This window comes from Gastrolobium bilobum, unplaced genomic scaffold, assembly GCF_033153095.1.
Source record: "Gastrolobium bilobum isolate Gb01-03AN ecotype WA unplaced genomic scaffold, APGP_CSIRO_Gbil_v1 utg20561, whole genome shotgun sequence".
NCBI lineage: Eukaryota > Viridiplantae > Streptophyta > Magnoliopsida > Fabales > Fabaceae > Gastrolobium > Gastrolobium bilobum.
This window is the reverse complement of record NW_026897308.1, coordinates 182,616-208,424: the sequence shown is the minus strand read 5'-3', so window position 1 is coordinate 208,424 and position 25,809 is coordinate 182,616. Positions and strand designations below refer to the sequence as shown.

Below are 25,809 nucleotides of genomic sequence, written 5' to 3'. Positions count from 1 at the left end.
CCCGATTAATGCTCCTCATCTTGACTTTGTGTTTTCCCCCCTTTCGATATAGGTTGTCCAACGTGTTCCCTCTCACCCAACGTACTTCACATCACTTTTTTCTCCCTGTCCTATGGACATTGAATAACTCTATTCACTGTTTGAAAAATGGTTCAGTCGATCAAACTGCATCAAATTCCATGAGTCTAGGATAAATTCAAATTTATTTCGAAAGAATTAATATAACCGTGCAAAAACAAAACTAAGCAAGTCAAACATGAACTAAAATGAACATCTAATCCTATCTTCTTCCGGTTTATCTTTACACCAAATAAAAATAGTGGTTTTCACTTTCAAATTCTATAAAACTCGTGTCAATCACTTTCATTCCTCTCATTAGACCATCATTTCCTAATAATTGCTATACTTCACAAGTCACTTTAATTTTACAAAATTGATAACTTCCTAATATCACTTGTTATTGATCAATTTCTAGAAATTAATCACAATAAGAATTTAACATTATTTTTTTAAATAATAATGTAAAAGAGACACAACAACTACTTCCACACACCAAGCACTTATTGGATCAGACATAATTTCAAAAAAATTGCCAATGGAATAATTATTACATCAAATTTAAAACCATTTAGGTGTTGGTGCGCACACGATTTCAACAAAAAGAAAAATGACTATCATATCGTTTGTTTAGCAAAATAAATACAAATTGACTCAATGCAGTAACAAGTAATTGTTCCACCGTATGATCCCCTTAACCGGGTAAAAGTTCTGTGCTTCCAAGAAATGCAAAAGAATTCGGACCCAGTAAGCACGAAAACTAAGGATGAGGATGGCGACTCAACAAAGAATCACATTGAAAATTCACATCACGTCTTGAACTCTTTTGTCCCCCTCAACTTTGCAAAGAACTTGTTACAGAAATGCAAAAACAAATACTTTTTTCCTTTTTTCGATGGAGGGGGCATGGTAATATTTTGACTTTCCACTCTTTTTTTACTCTCTATTCTCTTCAAATCCAAGCAATTATAAGCTTTAATTACCTATGCCTAAGCAACAAAGGGGGAAAAAAACAAAAAAATCTATTCCTACAAAGTAGGAAAAGTGCTTCGAGGCTGTCTACAGCAAGACAACCAGAAATAAGCAACCAAGCAGCTTTCACATAAAAGCAGTTCGTCCACCTCTTCTGCTATGCCTATCATAAGCAGTATTGAATTTGTCGACAAGTTCATTCATTGCACTACAGGAAGACAGAGAAAAGAAAAAAGAACGTTAATAACATGGATATAAGGTTACACTACTGAGCTGAAATAGTGTTCACATTCCTTTGTCTTAAAAGATATATATGTGTGCATATCTTGAGAGACATATGGGGAATCATATGACGATACTGATCAACATTTTGTCTTAAAAGATATATGTGTGCATATTTTGGCCAGTCCTAACCCATCAACATTTTTCTACTCATTTTACCCAAATAGTATCCATGAGAAAAAGATTAAGGCCACAGAAATAAGGATGTTGCGAGGGATAAGTGGGCATCCTAGTGTGGATAAGATTAATGATGAGATCATGAGTGAAGGCTGTAATGCCTTGTATGTAGGAAAAAGTGGAAAAAGTATTTAAGATTGTTAGAGGGGGATCGAGGGAGAAGACTAAAAAGAAGGATTTACAGCAGATGGGGCTTCATGAATTTATGATGCAAGATTGAGCATAACGGCATACTAGAATACATTCAGATATAATTGAAGACTCTACTCAAACTTCCTCCCCTAGTAAGTACCACTGACTGAAGAAGCTTCTGATTGTCCTAGGGAATGTGTGCAGGTATAGGTAATGGGAGCAGAGTAAAATGGAAGAAAAACACTGCAATCTTGAAATATTATTCTACCAATTTGCTTCCATATATAACTATCAAAGATGGTCCCACCACATTTGAAAATCAAGATATTTTTGCTAAAAGAACACTTGGAGCTTTTTGGTTATAAAAAAAAGTTCAACCAAAATTACAGAAACAAAAAGAGACCGGACCAAGGCAACAATTGCAAGTATGCCATACCTTGAGCAGTTGGTCAGCATAGCAAGGTAACTAATCAATAAGGTGTCATTGTATTCCTACAAGAGAAGATATTGTAAGCTAAATAAATTTTCACATAAGCATTTATATTACCTTAATTCTAATATTAGGCTCACAACCCAGCTAAGATATTACATTGCAGCAACATGAAACCTTAACACAAACAACTATAATATTATTATATAGCAATAACAAACAAATTCCTTGTACAAAGTGTTCTTATAAAATTGTGCAGGTGTCTAATTCCTTTCAACAAATTAGATAGCACAATTACCATGAAGTACCATCGATTAGAAATTATTTTAGGCAAGTAATCAATTAGCTAGGCCTATATATTAGAATGAAATCATGTACTGTAATACAATTCAGAAATAATATTCAGTCCTTTTCCATTCAAGAAGAGCAAAACCCTTAGAAGCCAATCGCCATTTCATTCGAGAAAAGATTTAACAAGGACTTGTACCCACTGGACATGTCAGAACTAGAGACCAGATAGCAAACATCTTCAGTAAGCACTTAATGGGAACAAGGTTGACAACTTTTGAAACAAGTTGGGCATGATTAACATTGATGATTTAGCTTGTGGTAGAGTGTTCACAGTTAACTGTATACCCACATTATTAATGTGCGGAGGATATTTACATCCTCTGTACTATATTGTACTACATTGTACTGCTAACCTAATTTACTCAATATAAATAAAGACCTGCACCCACATAGGATTCAGTATTTCCAAATATCTCTATATTTTATAATTAGGAACCCACAAGCCCACTCTCTAGCTGCAAGAAAAGTGATTTATCACAGTTCATGATGTATGCACAAATAGTTCCAAATAAACAAATCACAAAAACCATACACAGGAGGAACCGATCATAAGACACTCCTTTCCCATCACTAGCAAAAGCTAATTTTCAGAGTGATTGAACAAACTCACCATTAAGAAATCATCTTGAAATTTCCCAGATTCAATAGCAGGCAATCTTCTCAGGAGACTTGACACTTGTCTTAATAGTGAATTCTCACAAGGAACATCGCCTGCTTTTACACAAAGGTTCAGTAGATATTATTTCAGGGTTTCAATATATGTACGCCACTTATATTTATGGTTGAAGCAGGAAATGGAAATACTGCCCACAGAATCACCGAACACCTATTTATCTGTTTTGAAACTGTGATTTGGATAAATATAAACATAAATACTTATAACCACACCTTGCAGCTGAAGCTGGATTTATGACTTAGGGCCCATTTGTTTGTGTGTTTTTCTTTCTTTAAGATAAAAGAAACTTATTATTTAAAATATATTTCTAAATTTTTTTAATATAAAGTTTAGAGGGAAAAAAGCAGTTTTGGTACATTTCTCATAAGTTAAAAAGTGTGGCTCATGAAAAAAGTTCTACAAAAATGTATATAGAAGTGGGTTTTTTTTTTTCAAAGTTTAAAAAACTCATTGAGTGCTCATCAATACTGTTACAAAATATATAATATAAAACTATTCATGTTACTTCACCTAACAACTTAAACATTTGGGAGAGTTGGTTCATAACATGGTATCAAAGCTTCTATGACCAAGTGGTCTAGAGTGTATATCATAACTGAGGAAATAGTAGGCATGTGCGAAGATAGATGGCAGATAGATGTAAAGAAAATTCTACTAGTACTGTGACTTCAGCTATCATCAATCTATTAGGGTTTTCTATCAGAATCTTATCTCAAACTTGTTGAGCTTGTTATTAAATGTAAAGATTTGTTAGAGAATAATATAAACCATTAAAAAGGCCCTCACCCAATACCTTAAGGTTTTGAGTTAAATTGGTTCTTAACATGGTATCAGAGCTTTAGTGACCATAAGGTCACGAGTACAATCCTCACTGCCCCCCACTTGTGGAGTTAAAATAAACACAAGGTAAAACCAAAAATTAAGCCTGTGTAATGTCCACGTTTCAAGCCCAAAGGGCTCTTGCATGAGAGTGTGTGTTAGAGAATAATATAAACCATTAAAAAGGCTCTCACCCAACACCTTAAGGTTTTAGGTTGAATTGGTTCTTTACATTTTATGTTAGAGAATAATATAAACCATTAAAAAGACCTTCACCCAACACCTTAAGGTTTTGGGTTGAAGTGGTTATTAACATAGTATCAGAGCTTCAGTGACCACAAGGTCACAAGTTCGATCCTCACTGCCCTCCACTTGTGGAATTAAAATATACACAAGGTAAAACCAAAAATTGAGCCTGTGTAATATCCAAGCTTCAAGCCCAAGGGGCTCTTGCGTGAGGAGGTGTGTTAGAGAATAATATACACTATTAAAAAGATCTTCACCCAACACCTTAAGGTTTTCGGTTGAAGTGATTCTTAACAAGATTTTATTTGAAAGTCACGTCTTCACAATAACAGAAAAATAACTCTAAATACAAAAATCTGTCACACATGTAACTATTATTACGCATATAATTCATTCTCGCTTTTATTTAACTGTTTAAACATTATGTATTAGTAAAGGAATAGAAACTTAAAAGGATTGGCATCTATGAAGCACAGACACTTCAAAAATCCTTACGTGTCGTGTCCGACACTTCTCGACAATCCTCGACACTCCAACACGCGTTATAAAAATTCAAAAAAAGGTTCAAAGGTTGCGTTGCATTGAGTTTTTAGTTCTAACTGTTAGATTCGTTGAATTACGATTTTCATCTTATTGAGTTTAATATAAATACTTGGAATATCTTATGTTTCTTTGCAAAATTGATGAATATTATAAGTTTAGTTTCATTTTTTTGCTAAATTATTGAATATCAAATATAATATACACTACATAAATTAAAAATATTATTTAATATCAAAGCGTGTCCTAACGTATCGAAATCTAACATTGTTTAGAATTAACGTGTCAGAGTGTCGTGTCGTATCGTGTCACGTGTCCTGTGTCAGTATCGGTGCTACATAGATTGGCGTTCGTTCACAAATCAAAAGAATAATATTGTTGATAAAACTGGAAAGATTTCTAATAACAAACAGTATCTCATCATTAAATGCTAGTTTTGCAGAAAGGATACCCTCGTACCTTTTTGCATTGCAAGAAGATAGTGATGTAGCACCTTTATTCTGCTATGAAGCATTTTGATGGCACTGTGTATACCAGTAAGGTGAGCAGCCACTGCAAAAATAAAACATTATTTAATTAGATACAACTACAAAAACCAAACCTCATCCCACCAGGTAGAGTCAGCTGCATGCATTAATCAATACTCTAACAAGAAAACAAAATTCAGTAATCTAATGTCTTCCTCTACTCCTTTTAGTTTAAATATCTTCCAATTTAATCCATTTTTCTCACTGAAACCTTCATTGGTCTTTGTTGAACCATGTCCTGTAAGACTCACAAAATTTCATGTTGGCTGTTAACTGCCCAACATAACTCTCCCCCTTTATCCAAACTTTTGCACGCTATGTAAAGTTCAATAAAATAATACAACATAGGCATCATAAAAACAGAAACCAAAATTGTTTCCCTTCTCCAAAAATAGCTTAATGAAGAGAGTAATGCCATAATGGAAAGAAGAGTCAAGAAAAGCACTCACATTGCGTAGCTGCTGAACCACCATCAGATGGCTTAAGATGAGCAACATGATCAACTGAGATCCGTTCTGCTTCAACAGTCTTCAGCAGAGCAAGAGGAGAAGGGGCCACATCAGTCAATTTATTGAGCAACAGTGTTTTAGAATGTGAAAAAGAAAGGCAGCAATCATAAAAACCCAACCTCAATAGTATAGCTTGAGTGAACAAAGATAAGCTGTGGAATCCCGTCTATGACATGCAGTTCTGTAGTTGTAATAGCAAGCACCAGCAATAACACAGAATTCATTTCCTCAGTACAATAAGCATGTAAAAAGACAATAAAAAAAATGACCAAAATATATACCCCAAAAAAAAAACAAGGTTCTGCTTTTGAAGGAATAGATCCGGAAAGTTCAAATTAAAAAATAAATAGAAACCAACACAATGCTGACTGGTAGATTGGAGATTGCGAAAATAAGTAGAATGATCGCACAGTAAATAACACAATAATGGAACTACCCAAAAAAAAACACAATGATGGAGATTGGAGATTACATACCACTTTCATAAATGCTGACTGGGAGATCCTTCTGAGAGTGATTGATTGAAGGATTGAGAAGAACATAAACCGGACTTTCATTGATATCCATCAACTGTTAAAGCAGAGTATCAGATAGAATCAGAAATTAAAGTAACTTACAAAAGAGAGAGAGAGAGAGAGAGAGAGAGAGAGAGATTAAAGTAACTTGAATGCATTCTCATTCTGAATAATCACTGGAAGAGAATTTCAAATGATCAAAAGCACAAAAATGTAAATATATCAACAACAACATCAACATCAACTTTATCCCAGATTAATTGGGGTCTGTGGTAGATGAACCCAAATAAAAGATACCCAAATAAAATATTTACAAAAATGTAAATATATATGTAAACTAAATCTAAACCAGGAAAATGTCATCACCCTGTAGAAAATAGTAGAAAAAAAAAAAAAAAAAGGAAACTAGATTGAACTGTAACAATAGTGTGCACTAAGGTCTTATAATAGACCATAGAGACCCACTAAAGCACTATAGAAAACATATCAGAAGGAAAAACAAAATGGTCACTAGCTTAAGATAAATAAGGTAATCTCTTGCCAAGACGGTAAGAAATTTTAATTCTAGTTAACACCTTAGCATTAGCTGAATAAATATCTCACAGTGAGGATAGCAAATATATATATATATATATAGAATAAAGCCCATTTTGGGTCCCTAACAAAAAATACGATCCTCATTTTAGTCCCTTACAAAAAAAAATTAGTCATCTGGTCCTATGAAATTCAGATTGGATCCATTTTAGTCCTTTTGAGGGATTAATGTGGGTCTTTTTTGAATTTGTGAGGGACCACGATTTTAACTATTTAGGTCCACTATGAATTTCTTAGGATCCTCAGGACTATTTGTTTTTTTGTAAGGGACTAAAGTGGGGAGCCGAATTTTTTATTAGGGATCCAAAAGGGGCTTTACTCATATATATATATATATATATATATATATATATATATATATATATAAATATATATATATTATCTCACAATGCAGAACCACTGCAACACATTAGTGTTATCACTTTCATTTCATCGATACTAACTCCAACAAGCATTCCTTATGTTAACATTGCCGCATCAAACATCTTGGAAACATATTTAAAACCCAAACAGTATTCATCTTCTCCAAACTAACATGACAAAGCAGATTGGTGCCAATGCCTTTTGAAGGCACCTAAAACTGCCCATGTTAAACACAAAATTGCATTAAGCATTTGACAGCTTCAAAAACAAAATATCCACTCAAAGCTTCAAACCAAAGACAAATACTCCCTCACCTACGACAAGATTATCAGCAAGAAATGCAACACAAAACAATATATAATAACATCCCTAAATGCAAATGACTGCAAACTCTTAAGCAACGGAACAAATTTGTGTGCCAAAAACAAAAAAGGAAAAGGAAGAAAAAACAATCATGGGTGTGCTTAAATTAAGACAAGGAGCAATAACGCAAACTTACAGCTTTGTGAATATGCATATCTGATTCCTCTGCATCACTCCCAGTCGAATACCATCCCAGTATGTAAAAATGAGGGAAAACCTTCTTATCTGAAAAATCAATCAGCTTCCAATAAAAACCAATAACCCAATTTTAAAAAAATAAAAATTAAAACATAACTTTGAGAGAGAGAGAGAGAGAGAGAGAGAGAGAGAGAAATTCTCATTTTAACCGAACTTGAGAATTTAACTTTGCATAAAAATTACAAATCAAACGATGCCACTGTTAGATCAAAATATTTTTCAAACCCCCAACAAAAAAAATAAAATTAAACATGGCACAAAAATTCAAACAAAAAACAAAAAGAAGAAAAAATAATAATTAGACAGAGAGATGGAATTGAAAAAGGAATACTGAACAGAGCTCTTGCTTCTTCTCGAGGAAAGGACGGTCGAGGGAATGTGTAGAAGGATCGTAGAGAAGCTCGAAGCTGTTGAAGATCTCGACGGTGCGACCCTTCTGCACCCCTATGACGCAACCGTAGACTCGCGGCGGCGGAAGGGAGGAAACGACGCCGTCACCGCCATTGGGTGTAGTGTTGTTGTGAGGTGCGTGGGTTGGGTTCATCTGAGACTTCACCCTCGTGTAATGGTCCGAGATGTTAACGATCACAAGAGGGTGCAGCTTGAATGTCAATCCGCTACTCGAAGAGGAAGCCATCGTCACAGAGAACCAAAGGATTGTGATGAATTTGGGGTTTTAGGGTTTAAAGCTTGAATGGGAATTAGGGTTTCTTCGGATTTCAGAATTTGTCCATGGAAGAGTTTAGTATACTATAGTACGTATCATATCATAGTGAACACGCCACTTCTCGTGAGTGTTATTCTTCTTTTCTTGTTATTGTGTTTGTGTATTGCTACGAGCCAAACATCAAACGAAGGAAGTTGCATTTATTAATGGCAAAAAACTTTCGAGGTATTACTTTAGATGATTTTATCTAATATTTATTGAAACGATGTCGTTTCGAGATTAAAAAATTAAAAAATTAAAGTGATAAAGACTATTATAACCCTGAAATAAATCAAAATTACAAAAATACCATGATTTCTATAATAAAACGATGTCGTTTTGATGAAGATTAGATAAAGTTATCTAAAATAAGATGATAAAAAACAAACCCTTTATTAATACTTATACTCACTCTCTCGTCTTTATCCTTTAACATAGGTTATATACTTATATTAAGAGTATAGTTACTGAATTAAAATAGGTTCAGAATTATATAAGAAAAAAAAAACGTATTTGAAAAGTAGGTTATAGAACAACTTTTACAATGTCATATCCTACATTGCACTTAGATCGACGTGAGACCTGATATGATACATCGATATATTAATTTTAAAAAATATTAAATTTTGACATGTTATGACACATTTTTTTATTAAATAATATTTTTAATATATAATATAGTTTCTATTTAATACATATAATAGCTCATAATAAGTTATATAATCAATCAAATATTTAAATTTCATAACATAAATATAAAAAAAAAAATCATTCCTTGTTAATTTTTCTCGTCAAATTTCATAACAAAAAATATTTAATTTATAAATTAATTTTTCATATTTAATTAAAATAAAATAAAATAAATTTGGATATAAAAAATAAAAAAAATAAAAACGTGTCAGAAACGTGGATCACGTGCCGGAAAATGTTAACTGCGTGTCGGAACGTGTCAGTATCCGACACGGACGCATTTTTTTTTCAAAGAAGATGTTCGTGCATCAGAGGTCATACTCATATCTATGGGTTGACAACCATTCTTTTGGTCATGTGTGGCAAAAATATTAATTATTTATCAAGGTGAAAATAATATCCATTAAAATGTCAAGTTTGAATCTCGTTATTGGGTTAATAGGATTCAATTTAGCCACGTGATAGGACATAATTTTTGTTGGCATCCTTTTGTCACATGGCTAAATAGTAGTCGTTTTTCTACTTGACATCTCAAATCCCCTAATTATGTTACCAAACTCAGCAAGACTCACGCGATATTACCATGTGACATAATTTTGTTCGTCTGTTCCACCTAACCCTTTCCTTCTTCCCTTATATGAACTCACTCCCACAACATCCTCATTCAATAACCCATACCCACCTGCCCCCCGGCATAAACGTAGTGGAAAGGGTCGAAGCCTAAGGTCTTGTGGTAGAAATACACCAAAGCATCGGGTTCGATTCCTGCCTCGATGTGCACATCCCGCGATTTACATCCTCCCAAGGTTTCTTAGGGCGTGGGCTTGAGGGGCGGCAGTGATGGGCCGTAATCCAGAAAATAAAAAGTAAACCCATTCCCACCTATATCTCTCTCTTCCCACACTCTAATTTTCCAATAATCAATATTGTTTCCCACGTATCCGAAATATAAGTTCAAATTTTGAATCTTTTATGGTGGTTGTATACCACGATAGTAGAAATTATTTTGGTCCTGAAGGTATGATTTTGTAAGGTGATTTAAGAATGATTTGTATTAGTTGTCAATGTAGCTACATTATTCTCAAGAAGACAATTAACAAGAAATTGGGGTTACAAGACAGCCAAATCATTTCTCGTTTGACGGCTAGACATGATGCTGTAGATGGGCAATTTATTGGTATGGAAGTTGTCGATGATGATGCTGTAATGTGGATGGAGGATGTACTTATGAGCCAGTTGTAGAGAAAATTCAAAAGTTGTATGTCGAAGTGAACTCTAGTGAACAACACTCTTTTATGAGTCTTCATTGCCTTTAATTCAATCAATAGATATTAATAAGCAGTCGTGGTTTAATAACGAAGATAGATATGTCTCCTCATTGACACCTCCACCTCCACCAATTCTAAGTTAAATCACATCCGAGGAAGAACAAGACGATCCTGTGTAGGTGGTGGATAATGATATGGATGAAGTAGACTTTACTTCTGGATACTGACTCATCAGATGATTTTGTTGTTGATCCATGTTCACCTAACATGGTGATGAATGTGGCAACGTGCCCTCAATAATGAGAGCATACTTAATGCTCCTCTAACACATAATATTCAGTGGGGCGGAGAAGTAAGAAAGAGATAAAAAGCTGATGAGAGAGGAGAGAGAAAAAAGATTAAAAATATTTTAAGGCAAATGTCAAAATTTCAATTGAAGGACCGTGATGGTCTAGGTGCACCATAAACTTTTTCCTCAACAATTTTCGATCATCGGGTGATTCAACTATACCACTTTATGTAAAAAGAATAAGTCGATAACAACTCATCGTGCTCATGCAAATCCTAAACCGATCTCTATGCACCATTGTTGTATAAAATAGGCCCGTCAAATATGCAAATCATCATCCCCTTTAACATGATGAGTTAGGGTCTATCCCAATCAAGATTGTGATAACCAACACCATGAGGTCCATGACCACCAGTCTTGCCAATAACGAGTTCACAATTTGTTGGAAGACCCAACAAAATAATGCACATCCTCTAGCCCAATCACGCACAGATGAGCAAATGATAAATCAAAAATACAATATAAATCATAAATTAAAATAATTAAAAAACTATTTTCTCATTAATATCAATAATTATAATAATTTGTTGATTATTATACAAACCTCTTGTGTTGAAGACGAGCAACGTATAAGGAATGCATAGTCAGCAGCTCATCGAACATTTATGATACAATCAGGTAACTCGTTCCATGCAAGTGTCGAGACAAGTTTGTCCTCTAAAGTCTCCACTAAGGTCACTCAGGCCAGGGTCAATACGATTATGGGGAATGCATATATAACTTGTGAGGAGATCCATTAGGAGATTAATAAGGAAACTCGAAAGGTGATGTCATATCCCTAATTCACAATAATTAGTAAATTAATCAATACAAAAATACAAATTAAATTATTAAATTAATTGCTACACTATTCAGTTATTTAATCTATTAGTGAGAGATATGACTATGACTTTTATCATGAAGCTTGGTCATAATCTTCTTACCAATCTTGAGGCTTTGTGGGTTAAAATCCTAAAATGAAATAATATATGGGCTCAAATTTTCTCCCTGAAACTAAGGCTTCAAAGAATAGTTCTGCTCTTTGGAGAGGTATTGTTCATTATTGGCCTCTTATCCTGAAACATGGTCGCATTCTTTTGGGAGATGGTGAGAGAACTTCCTTCTAGTTAGACTCGTGGCTTCCAGGGGTTGGTCTTCTTCTTGAGCAGGTTTTGGGTCAAGTCCCCAATGAGGCTATAAATCTTCAAGTTGCAGATTATGTTGATGAAGTTGGTCAATGAGCCTGGGATCAATTCCAATACTTGTTACCGGGTCATATCATTAGACGTATCATGAATATGGTGTCTCCCCTATCGATGGATAGCCAGGATCGAGTTATTTGGGGTGAATCTTCTGATGGACTTTTCTCCGTTCGAACAACATATAGGGTTCTTACTCACAATGAATCCACAAATATCAGCATTCCTTGGGAGTGTATTTGGAGATGGGATGGTCCAAAGAGAATTCAAATTTTTCTCTGGTTAGTATTGAGGAATAAGCTCATGACAAACTATAGAAGATTCCAGTGCATAATTTCATCAACCAAGATTTGTCCTAGATGCAACCTTGATAGAGAAACGATTTTGCATGCTATCAGGGACTGCAAAGTTTCCAGGGAGGTTTGGGAGTTACTTGTAGACCAAAACCAATTGCATGATTTTGTGAATTTGGATCTTCAAGAGTGGATTCTGCAAAATATCAACGGTGCCAATCGTTGGAGCTGTTATCCACAATGGCAGCTAACTTTCGGTATTACAACTTGGTTTTTATGGAAATACAGAAATGATTTTGTTTTTAATGGTTCGAGCTATAGTCCTTTGGGCATATTGCGCGCTGCTATGACTTATAAGGATAGTGTTCTATTGGCTAAAGATATGTTCTCGGTGACATGAGTGGAGTCGACAACTTGAACGGAGAAACTTATAGCTTGGTCATTTCCTCCTTTGAATTGCATTAAGATAAATGTTGATGGGGCTAGTTCAAATGATGGATTACATTCAGGCTGTGGTGTTGTCCTTCGAGATAGCTCGGGTTATTGGGTTATTGGTTTCTGTAAGAATCTGGGTAGCAGAACAGCTTTGAATGCAGAATTATAGGCCTTATTGGTGGGTCTAGAAGTAGCTTAGAGTAAAGTTTTAGAAATGTGTGGGTAGAAGGAGACTCTCAACTAGTTCAACAACTGGTCCTTACGGGGTGTAGCCAATCTCACCCATCTCCAGGTTTGATTAGTCGTACCAGGGAGCTTCTGGCCAAGGATTGGAATGCTACTATTTCTCATATCTATCGTGAAGGGAATGGAGTGGCCGATTGGCTAGCTACTTATGCTAGCAACTTCTCTTGGAATGTTCAGCTTCTAGATCTTCCACCTCATGAGTGTTTGCATCGTTTGCAGAGTAACTTATCGGGAACTCACTGGCCTAGGCTCTGTGCTTAGGTTGTTCTTTTTTATTTTTTCTTATCTGTTTTTATTTTTTCATCATGTATCCAAAAAAAATACTACACTAATTAATTACACTACACGCATAACCTAATTAATTAAATTAATATAATAAATTATTAACTATTAATTTACTAACATAACCTATTAATTATAATGTTCTATGTAGATACAAAATATGTTTTTATGAATTTACAAAAAAAAAAATATGTTTTTATGATAATAAAGAGGCAACAACAAAAAGAAGAGAATTGATCAAGAGGAAAAAGTATAAAACATGTGTATATATTGAAGATGCATATGGAGCCATACATGGATATTAATAACATATTAAAGTGGGAAGAACTCAAGTAGCTTTGAAGAAAACTTTCAATGAACCAAGAGCAATATGAAAGAATGAAAAGAGCAAAATCAAGATCAAAGACAACAAACTATGGAGAACCTTCGAGAAAAGCTAAATATAACAAGTCATGGTAATCAAATGTCTATGTCAAGTGAAACAAAGTACTAAGTATTATCAATCCAACAAATCAAGTGCAAAAGTCATGAGAAGCATAAGGTCCAAGAATCAAGATAAGAAGTAAAGTCCAAGATCTTATTAGATTATACTTTTATGTCTTACACCTATAAAGCCATATGTTGAATTGTATTGCTTGAGGTCAAAGTGTTTTTAAAGTTGCATATTTCAAATTGCATCAAAGTTTTGGAAAAAGCTTTCAACTATAAATTGAATATGTTTTAATCTTATTAACATTTTTTGAAGAGTCATTTTATGTTTTTAAGTGTTGAAATATATGTTTGATTGAAAATAAGATGATTTTGGTCAAAGTTCATAACCTTCTGTAAGGTTGAGAATCGATTCCTATTTGTTTTGAATAGATTCCTTTCTAATGGAATATTTTCCCTCATATTGGGAAGGCTGAAAATTGATTCTCCTTGCACCAGAAACAAAAGTAATGGCTATAAACTTATAGTTTTCAATGAAAATATTACATATATATTCCCATCGACTTTACAACATCAAAATAATCATCGTTACGCATCTTAAGGACACTTTGAGAGTATTGCATAGAGATTCAATTTGTATTATCCATATTTTGAAAGTGTATATCCATTCATATATCGTTATGATATTGCGATTGGGTGATTAGGGGTAGAAAGGCCCAAAGTTTTTGAAGATTGTTAAATACCGTAAATTTGGTAAAAGTTGTAAGGTTACCAAATACCCGGAAACTTGATGGTTGTAAGATTTCCAAGCACCTAAAAGCTTGAAGATTATTGATATGCCTGCAGCATATATATGATTTTAAGCCAAAAAGATAAAGAATCTTGATCAATCTTTGATAAAAAGAGCTAAAATTATTATTAAATTGCTAAATCTCAATCAGATATCTTGTCACTGATTTTCTTCTAATTTTGTAGGAAAACAGGACAAAAAGAGCCCAAATTTGAAGCCCCGCGCTACTGGCGCGGGTGTGGTGCTATCAGCGCCAGAATTACTTTCCAACACAGAACCTCCATGCTACTAGCATGGAACTGGCGCTATCAGCGCCAACCAACTTTGCCAACCGCGCTATCAGCGCGGGATTCACGCTAGTAGCGCCAAGCTCCTGTATCAAAGACAATACCCCCACGTTATCAGCGTGGGATTCACGCTAGTAGCGCGGGAGGTGCAGGATAGTTTTTATTCATATATCAGATGGTATCAAGAAGAGATTGGATCAAGATATACGATAAAGATTTGATCAAGATTTCTAAGCAAGGGCACAAACTCTATAAATAGAGACTCAGACCCTAGAGACAGACATCTTTGGCTGTAGAGAATTCTTGGAAACTCACGCTGGAGATCAGGATTCCGACGGAGTTGAAGACCAAAGACCATTGATCTTCCATCTTTTTCTTCTTCTTCTTTATTGCTTTCATGAATACTTTTTTTTATTTAATTTGTTTAAGTCAGGCATGAATATGTCTGGCTAATTTTATTTTGTAGTTGGGATCACGGACCCAATGTGAATCCTTTATATTTTCTGTATTGTTTTTATAATTTAGTTAGTTTGTTTGTTTTATTCTGCCTGTGTTAACTTTTCCATATCCTGATTAGAATTGGCCACTCTAATTGTAGGGCTTTGAAGGTTAGGACTCACAATAGACATATTGGAGTTTTAATCTAGACAAGGGTAGAATAACAATTTGTGCATGACCTAGACATAGACTTACACAGATTGCAGACTTTTAATTCATTTCCTTAATGCTTAATTCAAGAGGGAATACTAGGACACTAGGATTCTAATTGGGTTAAAGGGTTGAAATCACTAAGACATTAGGGTTCAACTATTTTATAGGGAAAAATGAATTGTCTGAGCAAACAAATTAGTTAATTATAAAATACAATATAGGAATATAAGGGAGGATCGGAGGTGAAGTGCATCCTGGCTATAATCTTTTTACAATTTTTACTCAATCACATATTTTCTTGTTATTCTTGATACTCTTGCATGCGTTTTAATATTAATTGTTTTTAAATTCTATTTTTAAAATTCCAAAAATCAATCACTTTCACAAATCAAACAAATTTTCTTTTCCAATTTAAGGGAAATAGTTAAATTAGTACTTGGTGCATTAATCCTCGAGGGAACGATCTTTACTTATCACTTTTATTACTTGAAACAAATGGTATACTTGCCGATTTCGCAACAAGTTTTTGGCGCCATTGCCCGGGATTAATTACGCCAATATTAGTTTTAACTTTCGATCTTTGAGATTGGAATTTTTCTTTTTATTTTGTTACTGATTCGATTTCTCTCTTTTATGCGGGGTAAAGCTAACAGCGAACCTTTATAGTTTGATCCAGAAATCGAGAAGACTGCAAAGAAGAACTGGAAGCTAACCAAACTAAGGAAGCAAGAGGAATCCTCTAGTTCAGAGCCGAAAGCAGAACCTGAGATGGCCACTCATAATCCACCGCCACCATAGGAGGAATTAATAGAGTCAATCCTGGCTCCTCTTTTCATGCGGCCGAATTCAAGCATTGTCAGACCACAAATCGAAGCCAACAACTTTGACATCCATCCGTCACTGATATAATTTGTGGAGAAAACTCTGTTTGGCGGAGAAGATTATGAAGACCCCCATGATTTTATGGATAGATCTCTAAGAATCTGTGACACTAGCAAGAATCATGGGGTATCAGACAATGCAATTAGACTAAGGTTGTTCCTTTTTGCTGTAACAAGGAAAACTCTCATATGGTTGGATAGACAAGCTCCCAACAGCATCAGAACATGGGATGATCTGGTAGCCAAATTCTTTGCAGAGCACTTCTCCAGGGAGAAATACAAGAGGTTGGTGAATAAAATCACCAACTTCACTCAACAGGAAGGAGAGACGTTGTGCGCAGCTTGGACCAAATTCCAAGAACTGATCAGAAAGTGCTCCCAGTACGATTTGCCAGACGAAAAGAAGGTCAGAGTCTTCTACAATGGAATGACACCAGATTCCAGAATGGTGGTCAATGGTGCAGCCGGTGGAACCATAGGGAAGAAAACATTAGCTCAAACCTTAGAGCTGATAGACTTCATGGCAAGTAATGAGAACGCATCAATGGCGGTTCAACCAGTTCAACCAAAGAAGGGACTTCTGCAATTGGAAAATAATGATGCATTGCTAGCTGAACAAAAGATCCTATCTCAACAGATCGCCAGTTTGAATGCTAAGTTGGACAAGATGCAACTTTCTATAGCTCAAGTTAACTCAGTTAACTGTGAGTATTGCAAATGAGAGCATGAGACCAACGAGTGTACAACCTTGGTAGGATAAGATGCATTACAAGTTAACGGAGTCTGGTATGAACCAAAACCACTGTAGAACTTCCAGAGAAACCAGAACAATGCTCCAGGGAACAACTTCCAAAGGAGAGTTCAAAGGACAAGATTGGATTACAAATCCAATGATTATTTATAACCTCCTCCAATTCCATAAACTCAACCATATGAGCTAGAGAGCGATGATACAGTTGACAAAGACCACCAATGAGTTCATGCAAGAGACCATATCCGCTTTCAAGAATCACGAAGCATCTATAAGGAATCTGGAAACTCAAATTAGGCATTTGTCAAGATAATTAGCTGAGAGAAGTACAGGAACATTCCCTAGTGATACCATAATCAAACCAAGGGTGCAATGCCATCACTACTAAAAACGAGGATCTAAAAAAAGTGGTAGCTCCTACAAGCAAGAATGAGCACACTCAAGAAGGCAAGGAAAAAGCAAAAGAGCAACCTCCTGTCGTTCAGAAGAAGCAATGGGATTTATCACGTTTTGAGAAACCTCCATATCCCATGGAGAGCAAGCAACATGAGCAAAAGAGCAAATGTCTAAATTTTTAGATATTTTTAAGAAATCTCAAATTAACATTCCTTTTGCAGAAGCTCTGGAGAAAATGCTTTCGTATGCAAAGTTCCTGAAGGAGAGGATGAACCTATTACACTAATAGAAGAGTGCAGCGCAATCATACAAAAAAACTTGCCTCCAAAGTTGAAGGATCCAGGGAGCTTCAGTATTCCATGCACCATCGGCAAGACGACTATAGAGAAAGTCTTATGCGATCTTGGTGCCAGTATAAACGTGATGCCCCTCACCTTGATGAAGAAGCTGGGAATTGATGAAGTAAAGCCAACGAGGATGAAGATTCAACTGGCCGACCGCTCAACAAAGCAAGCACATGGTATTGTGGAAGATGTGCTCGTCAAGGTAAACAAATTTCTAATTCCTTTTGATTTTGTTATTCTTGACATTGATGAAGATGCCAGTGTGCCTATGATCTTTGGGAGGCCATTCCTAGCAACCTCAGGAGCGCTAATCGATGTACCAAAGGGTGAGTTAATAACGCGCGTGGATGGAGAGCAAGCAACAATCAAGGTACTTACAAGTGAAGCTTCATTACTTGCATCTCAACCTAAAGATCAAGTTAACTATATTGCAGAGAAAAAGGTTGAGGAAAGGAACAAGAATGAAGTGCATCAGCAGCATGAAGAAAGCAAGTCAAAGGCGAAGATGGAAAAGCTCAAGAGTAAGGAAAAATATGTGAAAACTAAGTTTACAGTTCTTGAGAACCCTCCTCCTCATCCACTTGCATATGATCATGGAAGGACACAATACTGGACCAAGAAGACTGGATCATCAATGGTAACATGCTTCCAACCACCATAATCACAAGGGTTACGTCAGGCTCGTGACGTTAAACAAGCGCTAGTTGGGAGGCAACCCAATAGTCATTTTTCTGTTTTATTCATTTTATCTTTACTAGGTAGTTTTAATTTTAACAAGTCAAGTAATTGGTGAATTAGTGACCATATGGAAAAGTTTTAAATCTGGGAATTGGCGCTAGTAGCGCTATAAGACTGCAAAGAGACAGTAAATCCGCCCTGACAGCGCCAGTATGGCGCTCTTAGCGCCAGAATCCCTTGAAATATTCGCGCTTACAGCGCAAAATCCGTGCCAGAAGGTCAAAATCTTACAGTAGCTCCGCGCTAACAGCGCGAAATCCACGCTATCAGCGCCAGAGTCAAAAGTCCATGTCACACACTTCACCATTTACTTTGACTTAGTATTTTATTTCTGTTATTTGGAAATTATGTTTTGGTTATTTCTCTTTGTACATTTTACTGTTCTGATTATGCTGTTTGACGTTTAACAAGTGTGTGTGTTCCACCTGCACAGAAGTAGCTTCACTCGACTAGTTTAGTTGTTGCTGAGGACAACAACATTCTAAATCTGGGAATTCAGCGCATACCATATGCGATACTTGCTAACAACGAAATTGCACAACAAAGACGTCTAACAGAAAATTTTTCTGTTAAAAAGGGGAGACATCTTAACCTTTCAATTTTTTATTTATTTCTGTTATTTTTAATTCAATTTTTTTTTAGAAATACAAAAAAATTAATGATTTCCTAAACAAGCATTCCTAGATTTTTGCAAAAACCAACTCAGTAATTAATTAGAATCAATCATAAGAAGCACATGTGATATATGTGGAGCATTAAATTTTTAGATAATCTGAGAGTGATGATTGCTCGTTTGAATAACTGCTTTGATGAATAATTTTTAGATAATGCTTGATGTGAAATTTTGAAATTGGATTCTTGTTTGAATTATAACTGTGAGGATTAAGCCTAAACAATTTTTTTTTTCAAAGAGGCCTCACTGTAGTAGTTTTCTAGAACTTGAACTGTTTCTCTAGCTTGCATGCATTACTGACATGATAAAGGCATGTTTATTCTTGTTAACTTAGAGCCAAATAGCCTACTTAGTAGAATTTGTCCATTGTTAAGCCCTTTTGAGCCTTAGACCAATTTATTCAAAAACTTGATGAAATTTACTTAACCCTGTTTCCATTGACACACCTTGAGAGAGATTGAAATGTTGATTCAAAGAAAAAGAATCAAGGTACTTCTCAAAAGGAAAAAGAAGAATGGTCTGCAAAATTGCAACTCAAAAGAGAAAAGAAAGAAATCATCTGCAAACAAGGAAAGAAAAGAAAAAGGTAGTGAAAAGGGGAATGAGAATCTCGAAATGACGAAAAGTGGCAGAAGTAAAGACTGAGAAGGAAGTATTGTCAAAAATCTTAGTATTTCAGTCTCTCAAATTAATCAGCCTTTGTCCAAAATATTCTTACCCCCAAACCAAGCCAAGTTATAACCTATCAAAGACCTTTTGATCAGTTTATGCATGTCAGATGGGTCCCTCAATCTTAGGGACTTGAGAATATGATCAAGCCTATAGAATTACTATTACACTGATGGAATGAGTGTGAAACCATCAAACACTAGAATGATGAGAGTTATATATTTATCTAGTGAGGAACATTCAAGTTATGATATGAATTTCTTGATAAAACTGAAAAGCATTTTTTGAATTTTTTAACAAGGAAGTTATACATGCATAGCAGTCTGATCTCTTAAGATAATTGTGTTTCATGTTTTTCTCTTCCCAGAATTCATCCTTGTTTCTACTTGATCTAGTACATTGCTGAGGACAGCAACGTTCAAATCTGGGAATTGTTTGATATGCCTCCATCATATATATGATTTTAAGCCAAAAAGATAAAGAAGCTTGATCAATCTTTGATAAAAATGGCTAGAATTATTATTCAATTGCTAAATCTCAATCAGATATCTTGTCACTGATTTTCTTCTAATTTTGTAGGAAAACAGGACAAAAAGAAGCCCAAATCTGAAGCACCGCGCTACTGACGCGGGTGTGGCGCTATCAGTGCCAGCCAACTTTGCCAACCGCGCTATTAGCGCGGGACTCACGCTAGTAGCGCGGGAGGTGCGGGATAGTTTTTATTCATACCTCAGATGGTATCAAGAAGAGATTGGATCAAGATATACGATGAAGATTCGATCAAGATTTCTAAGCAAGGGCACAAACTCTATAAATAGAGACTCAGACCCTAGAGACAGACATCTTTAGCTGGAGAGAATTCTTGGAAACTCACGCTGGAGATCAGGATTCCGAAGGAGTTGAAGACCGAAGACCATTGATCTTCCATCTTCTTCTTTCTTGCTTTCATGAAAACTTTTTATTTATTTAATTTGTTTAAGTCGGGCATGAATAAAGCTGGCTAATTTCTTTTTGTAGTTGGGATCACGAACCCGATGTGAATCCTTTATATTTTCTGTATTGTTTTTATAATTTAATTAGTTAGTTTGTTTTATTCTTCCTATGTTAATTTATCCATATCCTGATTAGAATTGGCCACTCTAATTATAGGACTTTGAGGGTTAGGATGTTAGTATATGGATGTCCTAGAGACAATCTTTTGATTAGATTAGGACATATGTGGACCTTTTTATATTGTCGCAAATAAATAATAAGCACTCTTTATCCTGTTTCATATTTTGTCTCAATATTATTGTTAATAGATTATATAAGTAACTAGATAAACCCCTTGGAATAAAATAGGTATCTCTTGAGTATCTGTGATGAGATCACGATCACGAGGATTTAAGGATACCAGATGTTTATTCCTAATTTTATGTTCTTAGTCTAGAGACACTGAGAATGGGGATCAGTAATCTCGGGTAAGACTAGCACGACTTATCTACTTGTATTCGGATACAAGGTAAAGACCTCATGAGCTACAGATATGGCGATGTCTTAGCTAAAGTCGTGGTTGGACCTATAAGGGTATAGCTCGCACTGAACAGACCCACAAATAGATCCTATGAGGAAATCTTACAAAAGTATCATTAGAGCAGTCTCTTAGTATTTGGGTATGTCTTTCCTTAGACCATAAGTTGTCACCTAGACTGTGTTCTAGAAGTCATGTTTTGATTGTATACCTAGTCTGCCTGAAACATGGAGACTCATAGGTATACTTTTGGGCATGTCCTGAAAGAGCACATGCCTAGGGTGATAAGCTGAAGGAAATCGTCAAATCTCTGTAAGGGATTAGGTTATCTGTAAACCGGAGAACTCGGGATGACATTTACAGGACTCGGGAATCTATGCATAGTAAAAGAGATCATGAGATGATCTGCCTTTAGAGTCAGTAAATTGAAGATTCCTTATTTCGAATTAAAGCTTACCCTAAACCGCAAGGGTTGATACGTATCCTCACCCTAGGTTTAATGGGAAGGTAACCTTGATGAAAGGAAATACATACGGTAACCAAATATATGTAATAGGATGATCATGTCATTAACCTAACTAGCTCTGGGGCAACAAAGCATTGCTAGTGCTTTGTGTTGTCATTAAATGGGTTGTGGGCTGGTTGGGCCCAAGCCCATATATGTCAGTGGCTATGTTGGGCCTAATGGGTCACACACTAACACCTTATTATCTTGATGATATAGCATTAAAGGCATTGGGCCTAATAAAGGTTGTTAGCCCAATAAGAAGTTTGGAAGCCCACCTAAGAGTGAAAGGGCGCATGGTAATTGTAATGGGCTTGGATGGTCCAAGACATTATTAATTAATTTAATTAGTTAAATTAATTATCAAATATTAAAATTCATAATTTAAATTTTGAATTTAAATTTGAATTTTGAATTTAAATGTTTGAACGTTTGAATTTAAATGTTTGAATTTGAATTTGAATTGGCTATGAAAAGTTGTTTTATAACAAAAGGATAAGATAAGATCTTGTTGGAACAGATCCTTAGTATCAAGAGGAGATATTTGAGCATCATCCAAGGTTGTTTGGGGCGCTGATTTGGGTTGCTATGAGTGTCATTTAGTCCACCAAATAAGTTCCAAATCAGATTTGGTTGGTTGAGAGAATAAGTGAGTAAGTTAGTTCAAATTTGAATGCAACTACTCAATGTATTTGGACTGCATTGTGGACCAAAGGGGCACACCATATGGCTAGCCATATGATGGTCATTAGGTCAGAATTTTGACAAGGTTTAGACCTAGTCTCATGAAGATTAAAAGATAGGTTGTTGGGAAAATTTGAATTGCAACAACTCCACCTTTTTCTCCCTTGGTGTGCGCCACTTTGATCAGATTTTTAAGTGAAAAATCTGACTTGAATGCTTAGACTCTCTCATCTCCTTTGGTCATCCTTTTGTTAGGTTTTTCTTAATCTAGTTTTGAAGAATATCCTAGCCACTTCTCATCAATTCCATGCGCCACTTTTGTGAAGTTTTAAGTTGAAAATTTCACTCATCTAAACACATTAACCTTGCCTCCTCTTTCATCTATTGAACACCTAGCCAGCCTTCTTTGTGGTGTTTAATTGGTGGCTTTTCAAGAAGGGTTCTTGCATCTTGACGTAGGGTGGTGTGGATCAACATTAGAGGGTTTGAACCCTTTCAAACTTTACATTGATCACCTTGGAGTTTTAATCACGAATAAGGTATATCATTATGTCCTAAAGTACATATCTTGATTGGCATGTGTGTTTCCGCTTTTGAAAAATTTTGTTTTCATCCTAACATGCCTACGGCCTTCATGGCCATTTTTCTTTCAAGTGGTATCAGAGCCCGGTTGCTTTACTATTGGCGGGTGATGGTACTTTGTTTGTGAAATTTGTTTTCGCACGGTCAAAAGTTCTTTAAAGAGGTTAAAGATTGATTCTTTGCATGTGGATATAAATTTCAATACTTTAAAATGTTAAAGATTATCTTTTATGAACTTGATTAATATGATTATGGTGTTCATATATCTACGTGTACTCATGGTTTAGTTTCTTTATAATTCTTTGTGAAGGTTTTCAAAAGAAACATTTTTTTGAAAAAGGAATATGATTCTGCCATGATGTGAATATTCAAATGCCTGGTTTTCTCCATCATTTTATTTCAAGATGCATGAAATGTTCATGGCATATCTTGATCACATGAATAAAATTAGGGTTCTTGATCTTGATTTTGTGATCTTGATAATTTTGGGCTTTGGTTAGATGAATTGTTCATGATCATAGCATAAATTTTTGTGATAAAATTTCTCATACATGTGAATATGTGGTTCGGCCATATTGTGATATGGTTGTGTTTATGGTTTAATTTTTGTGTTCTTTGAGGAAGAATTTAAAAGGATTTGAATTATGTATAATGATACAAGATTCGGCCATTTTGGAAAATTAGGAGATTTTGAAATTTTGATTATTGTTTTCATATTTTAATTGTTAAATTATCAAGATATATGTGAGAACATGTTTAATATAATATTTTGTGCTTGCAAGTTGTCTAACTTTTCAGGTGCAAAAGGGAAGGGGATGGTCATGGTGCCCGAATTTAAATTTTAAATTTTAAATTAAAGGTGTAATTTTGCTCTTTTTAAATTAAAGATGTAATTTGAATTTTAAATTTTGTATATTCATTTGTCCCTCCAAAGATGTTTTGGAGTTTCTTTAATTATTTTGTAATTAGAGAATTAGGCTAGTGGCGTTTAGACGACAAGGAGCCGTGGCTTAAGAAGCAAGATGGACGAATGCACGAGCACCATGACCGTCTCAAATAAAATTGTTTTATATGCTTGTATGTTTTTAAACAACTAGTATGCATGAGATAGTGTATCGCGGATGTATGCTTTTATGTTATTAAATGACTAGTATGCATGAATTGGACAAATCACGTTTGTATGTATTATCGTGCACGTCCAAATACGACTAGTGTAATCCGATAGATGTTTGACATAGGTTACGACTAGCATGATAATAATACATATGCGTTTGATGAGACTTAATAAACCCTAAATAAAAGGAACCCTTAAAAGAAATAAATTATTAAGCGCATGATTACCTCCCACCACCAATCAGACAGTGACTCTGGTGTGTAAGACATGTAGTGTATGAAAGTGATGTTGTCACTTACACGATCAGACAGCGACTCTGGTGTGTAAGGCATATGACTGCGACTCTTATGTTTAGATGGGTCGCAGACGTGCATAATCCCTATCCTGTTACCTGGCCAGTCGAACCGCATTTACATACATCACATGATTAATGAGTTGTAGTATCTAGCTCGTCGAGCAAGAGATTATACTATCATGATATAAATGTCTTAACATGAACATGCATTGAATTTACTGCTTTTGAACTTATATTATACTTGCAAGTGAGCTTGGGGAGGAAGAGTCCTTAAGGACCCCTTGTCTTACTGAGATTTCTTTTTAGAGATCTCACCCCATGTTTGGGGCACACATTTCAGGTTCAAGTAACGCTGGGGTTGAGACCTCTAGCGGCAGGAGGCCGGACCTGAGTTAGATGTCTGCTGTTATGATTATATGCTGGATGTTGTTATGTTATCTTTATGATTATGTTGTTATTGTTGAGACTGTTCTTGGGCCTTGTTGCCTTATTTGGCGAGCATGGGGATTGTCCATGCCACATTGGATTATGTTGTTGATTAGATTTGGGTTGTACAAACTGTTAGAGCTGTCCGGCTTACATGTAGTAGTGTCGTGACTAGAGACTCAGTTAATGATCTTAATTATGTTATGAGGTTATTTCAGTATAGATGTTTGTCTTTTGCATTTACATACAGGCAATGTTTTGGAACTGAATTAAGTACTTCAACTTGGTAAGAATAATGACGTCATAATTGAAAAGAAAAAGAATATTCCGCAATTTTAATTAAGCGCGCTTAATACGAGATGATATGATAACATTACCGGATATATACGGGGTGTTACAATACGCGTCTTGCAAAGCGCGATACATAGCAGACATATTTTCGTTTTTGTACAAGTCACACATGGGGTGATGTGCAACTTAGATGCACACACACTCCTCATGCGAGTTTCATTCTCATTAGATTGATAAATAATTATTTGTCAAACGAATTAAACGGGTAATATGTCTTGCATTCTATATCAAAATGGTAAAAAAGCTAACATTATAAGCATCGACCATCACATGAAGATTTGGAAAGATGAAATAAGATGTTTTTTTTAACCTTTTTCTGAAATTACCAATATGATTTTTTGATTCCAGATATACTATATCCAATTTATATTTCATGCAAATTGTAACAGTCCGTTGTACATCAGTATTGTTAACATTAATTATGATATTAAGCGCAGTTACAATCACAGCAATTCATTTATAAAAATGCGAGTAAACTTTTTCCGTTATTACGCGAGCATTTAAAACAATAAAAAGCGTAATAATTAAAAGTTGT

The 25,809-nt window shown here is 35.2% G+C and overlaps 1 protein-coding gene across 1 annotated transcript; it reads right to left on the bottom strand.

Annotated features, from left to right (window-relative positions):
* Window positions 1-597: 597 nt before the first annotated feature.
* On the bottom strand, window positions 598-8,571 carry LOC133305864 (COP9 signalosome complex subunit 6a-like). The gene is made up of 9 exons (XM_061506108.1): window positions 8,088-8,571; window positions 7,690-7,778; window positions 6,195-6,288; window positions 5,838-5,899; window positions 5,659-5,737; window positions 5,142-5,234; window positions 3,012-3,112; window positions 2,057-2,112; window positions 598-1,237 (listed from the first exon to the last, which is right to left on the bottom strand). Exons 1-9 carry the CDS (start codon window positions 8,386-8,388, stop codon window positions 1,156-1,158), a joined length of 957 nt encoding a protein of 318 aa, XP_061362092.1. The 5' UTR covers window positions 8,389-8,571; the 3' UTR covers window positions 598-1,155.
* Window positions 8,572-25,809: the final 17,238 nt, after the last annotated feature.

Bases quoted from the DNA above. Each gene is read 5' to 3' on its own strand.
- LOC133305864 (XM_061506108.1), bottom strand. From the start codon at position 8,388: ATGGCTTCCTCTTCGAGTAGCGGATTGACATTCAAGCTGCACCCTCTT. The intron at 6,289-7,689 runs GTAAGTTTGCGT...CTGCTTTAACAG, and splicing joins ATATGCATATTCACAAAGCT to TTGATGGATATCAATGAAAG. The intron at 3,113-5,141 runs GTACGAGGGTAT...GTGTAAAAGCAG, and splicing joins TCTTCTTGCAATGCAAAAAG to GCGATGTTCCTTGTGAGAAT.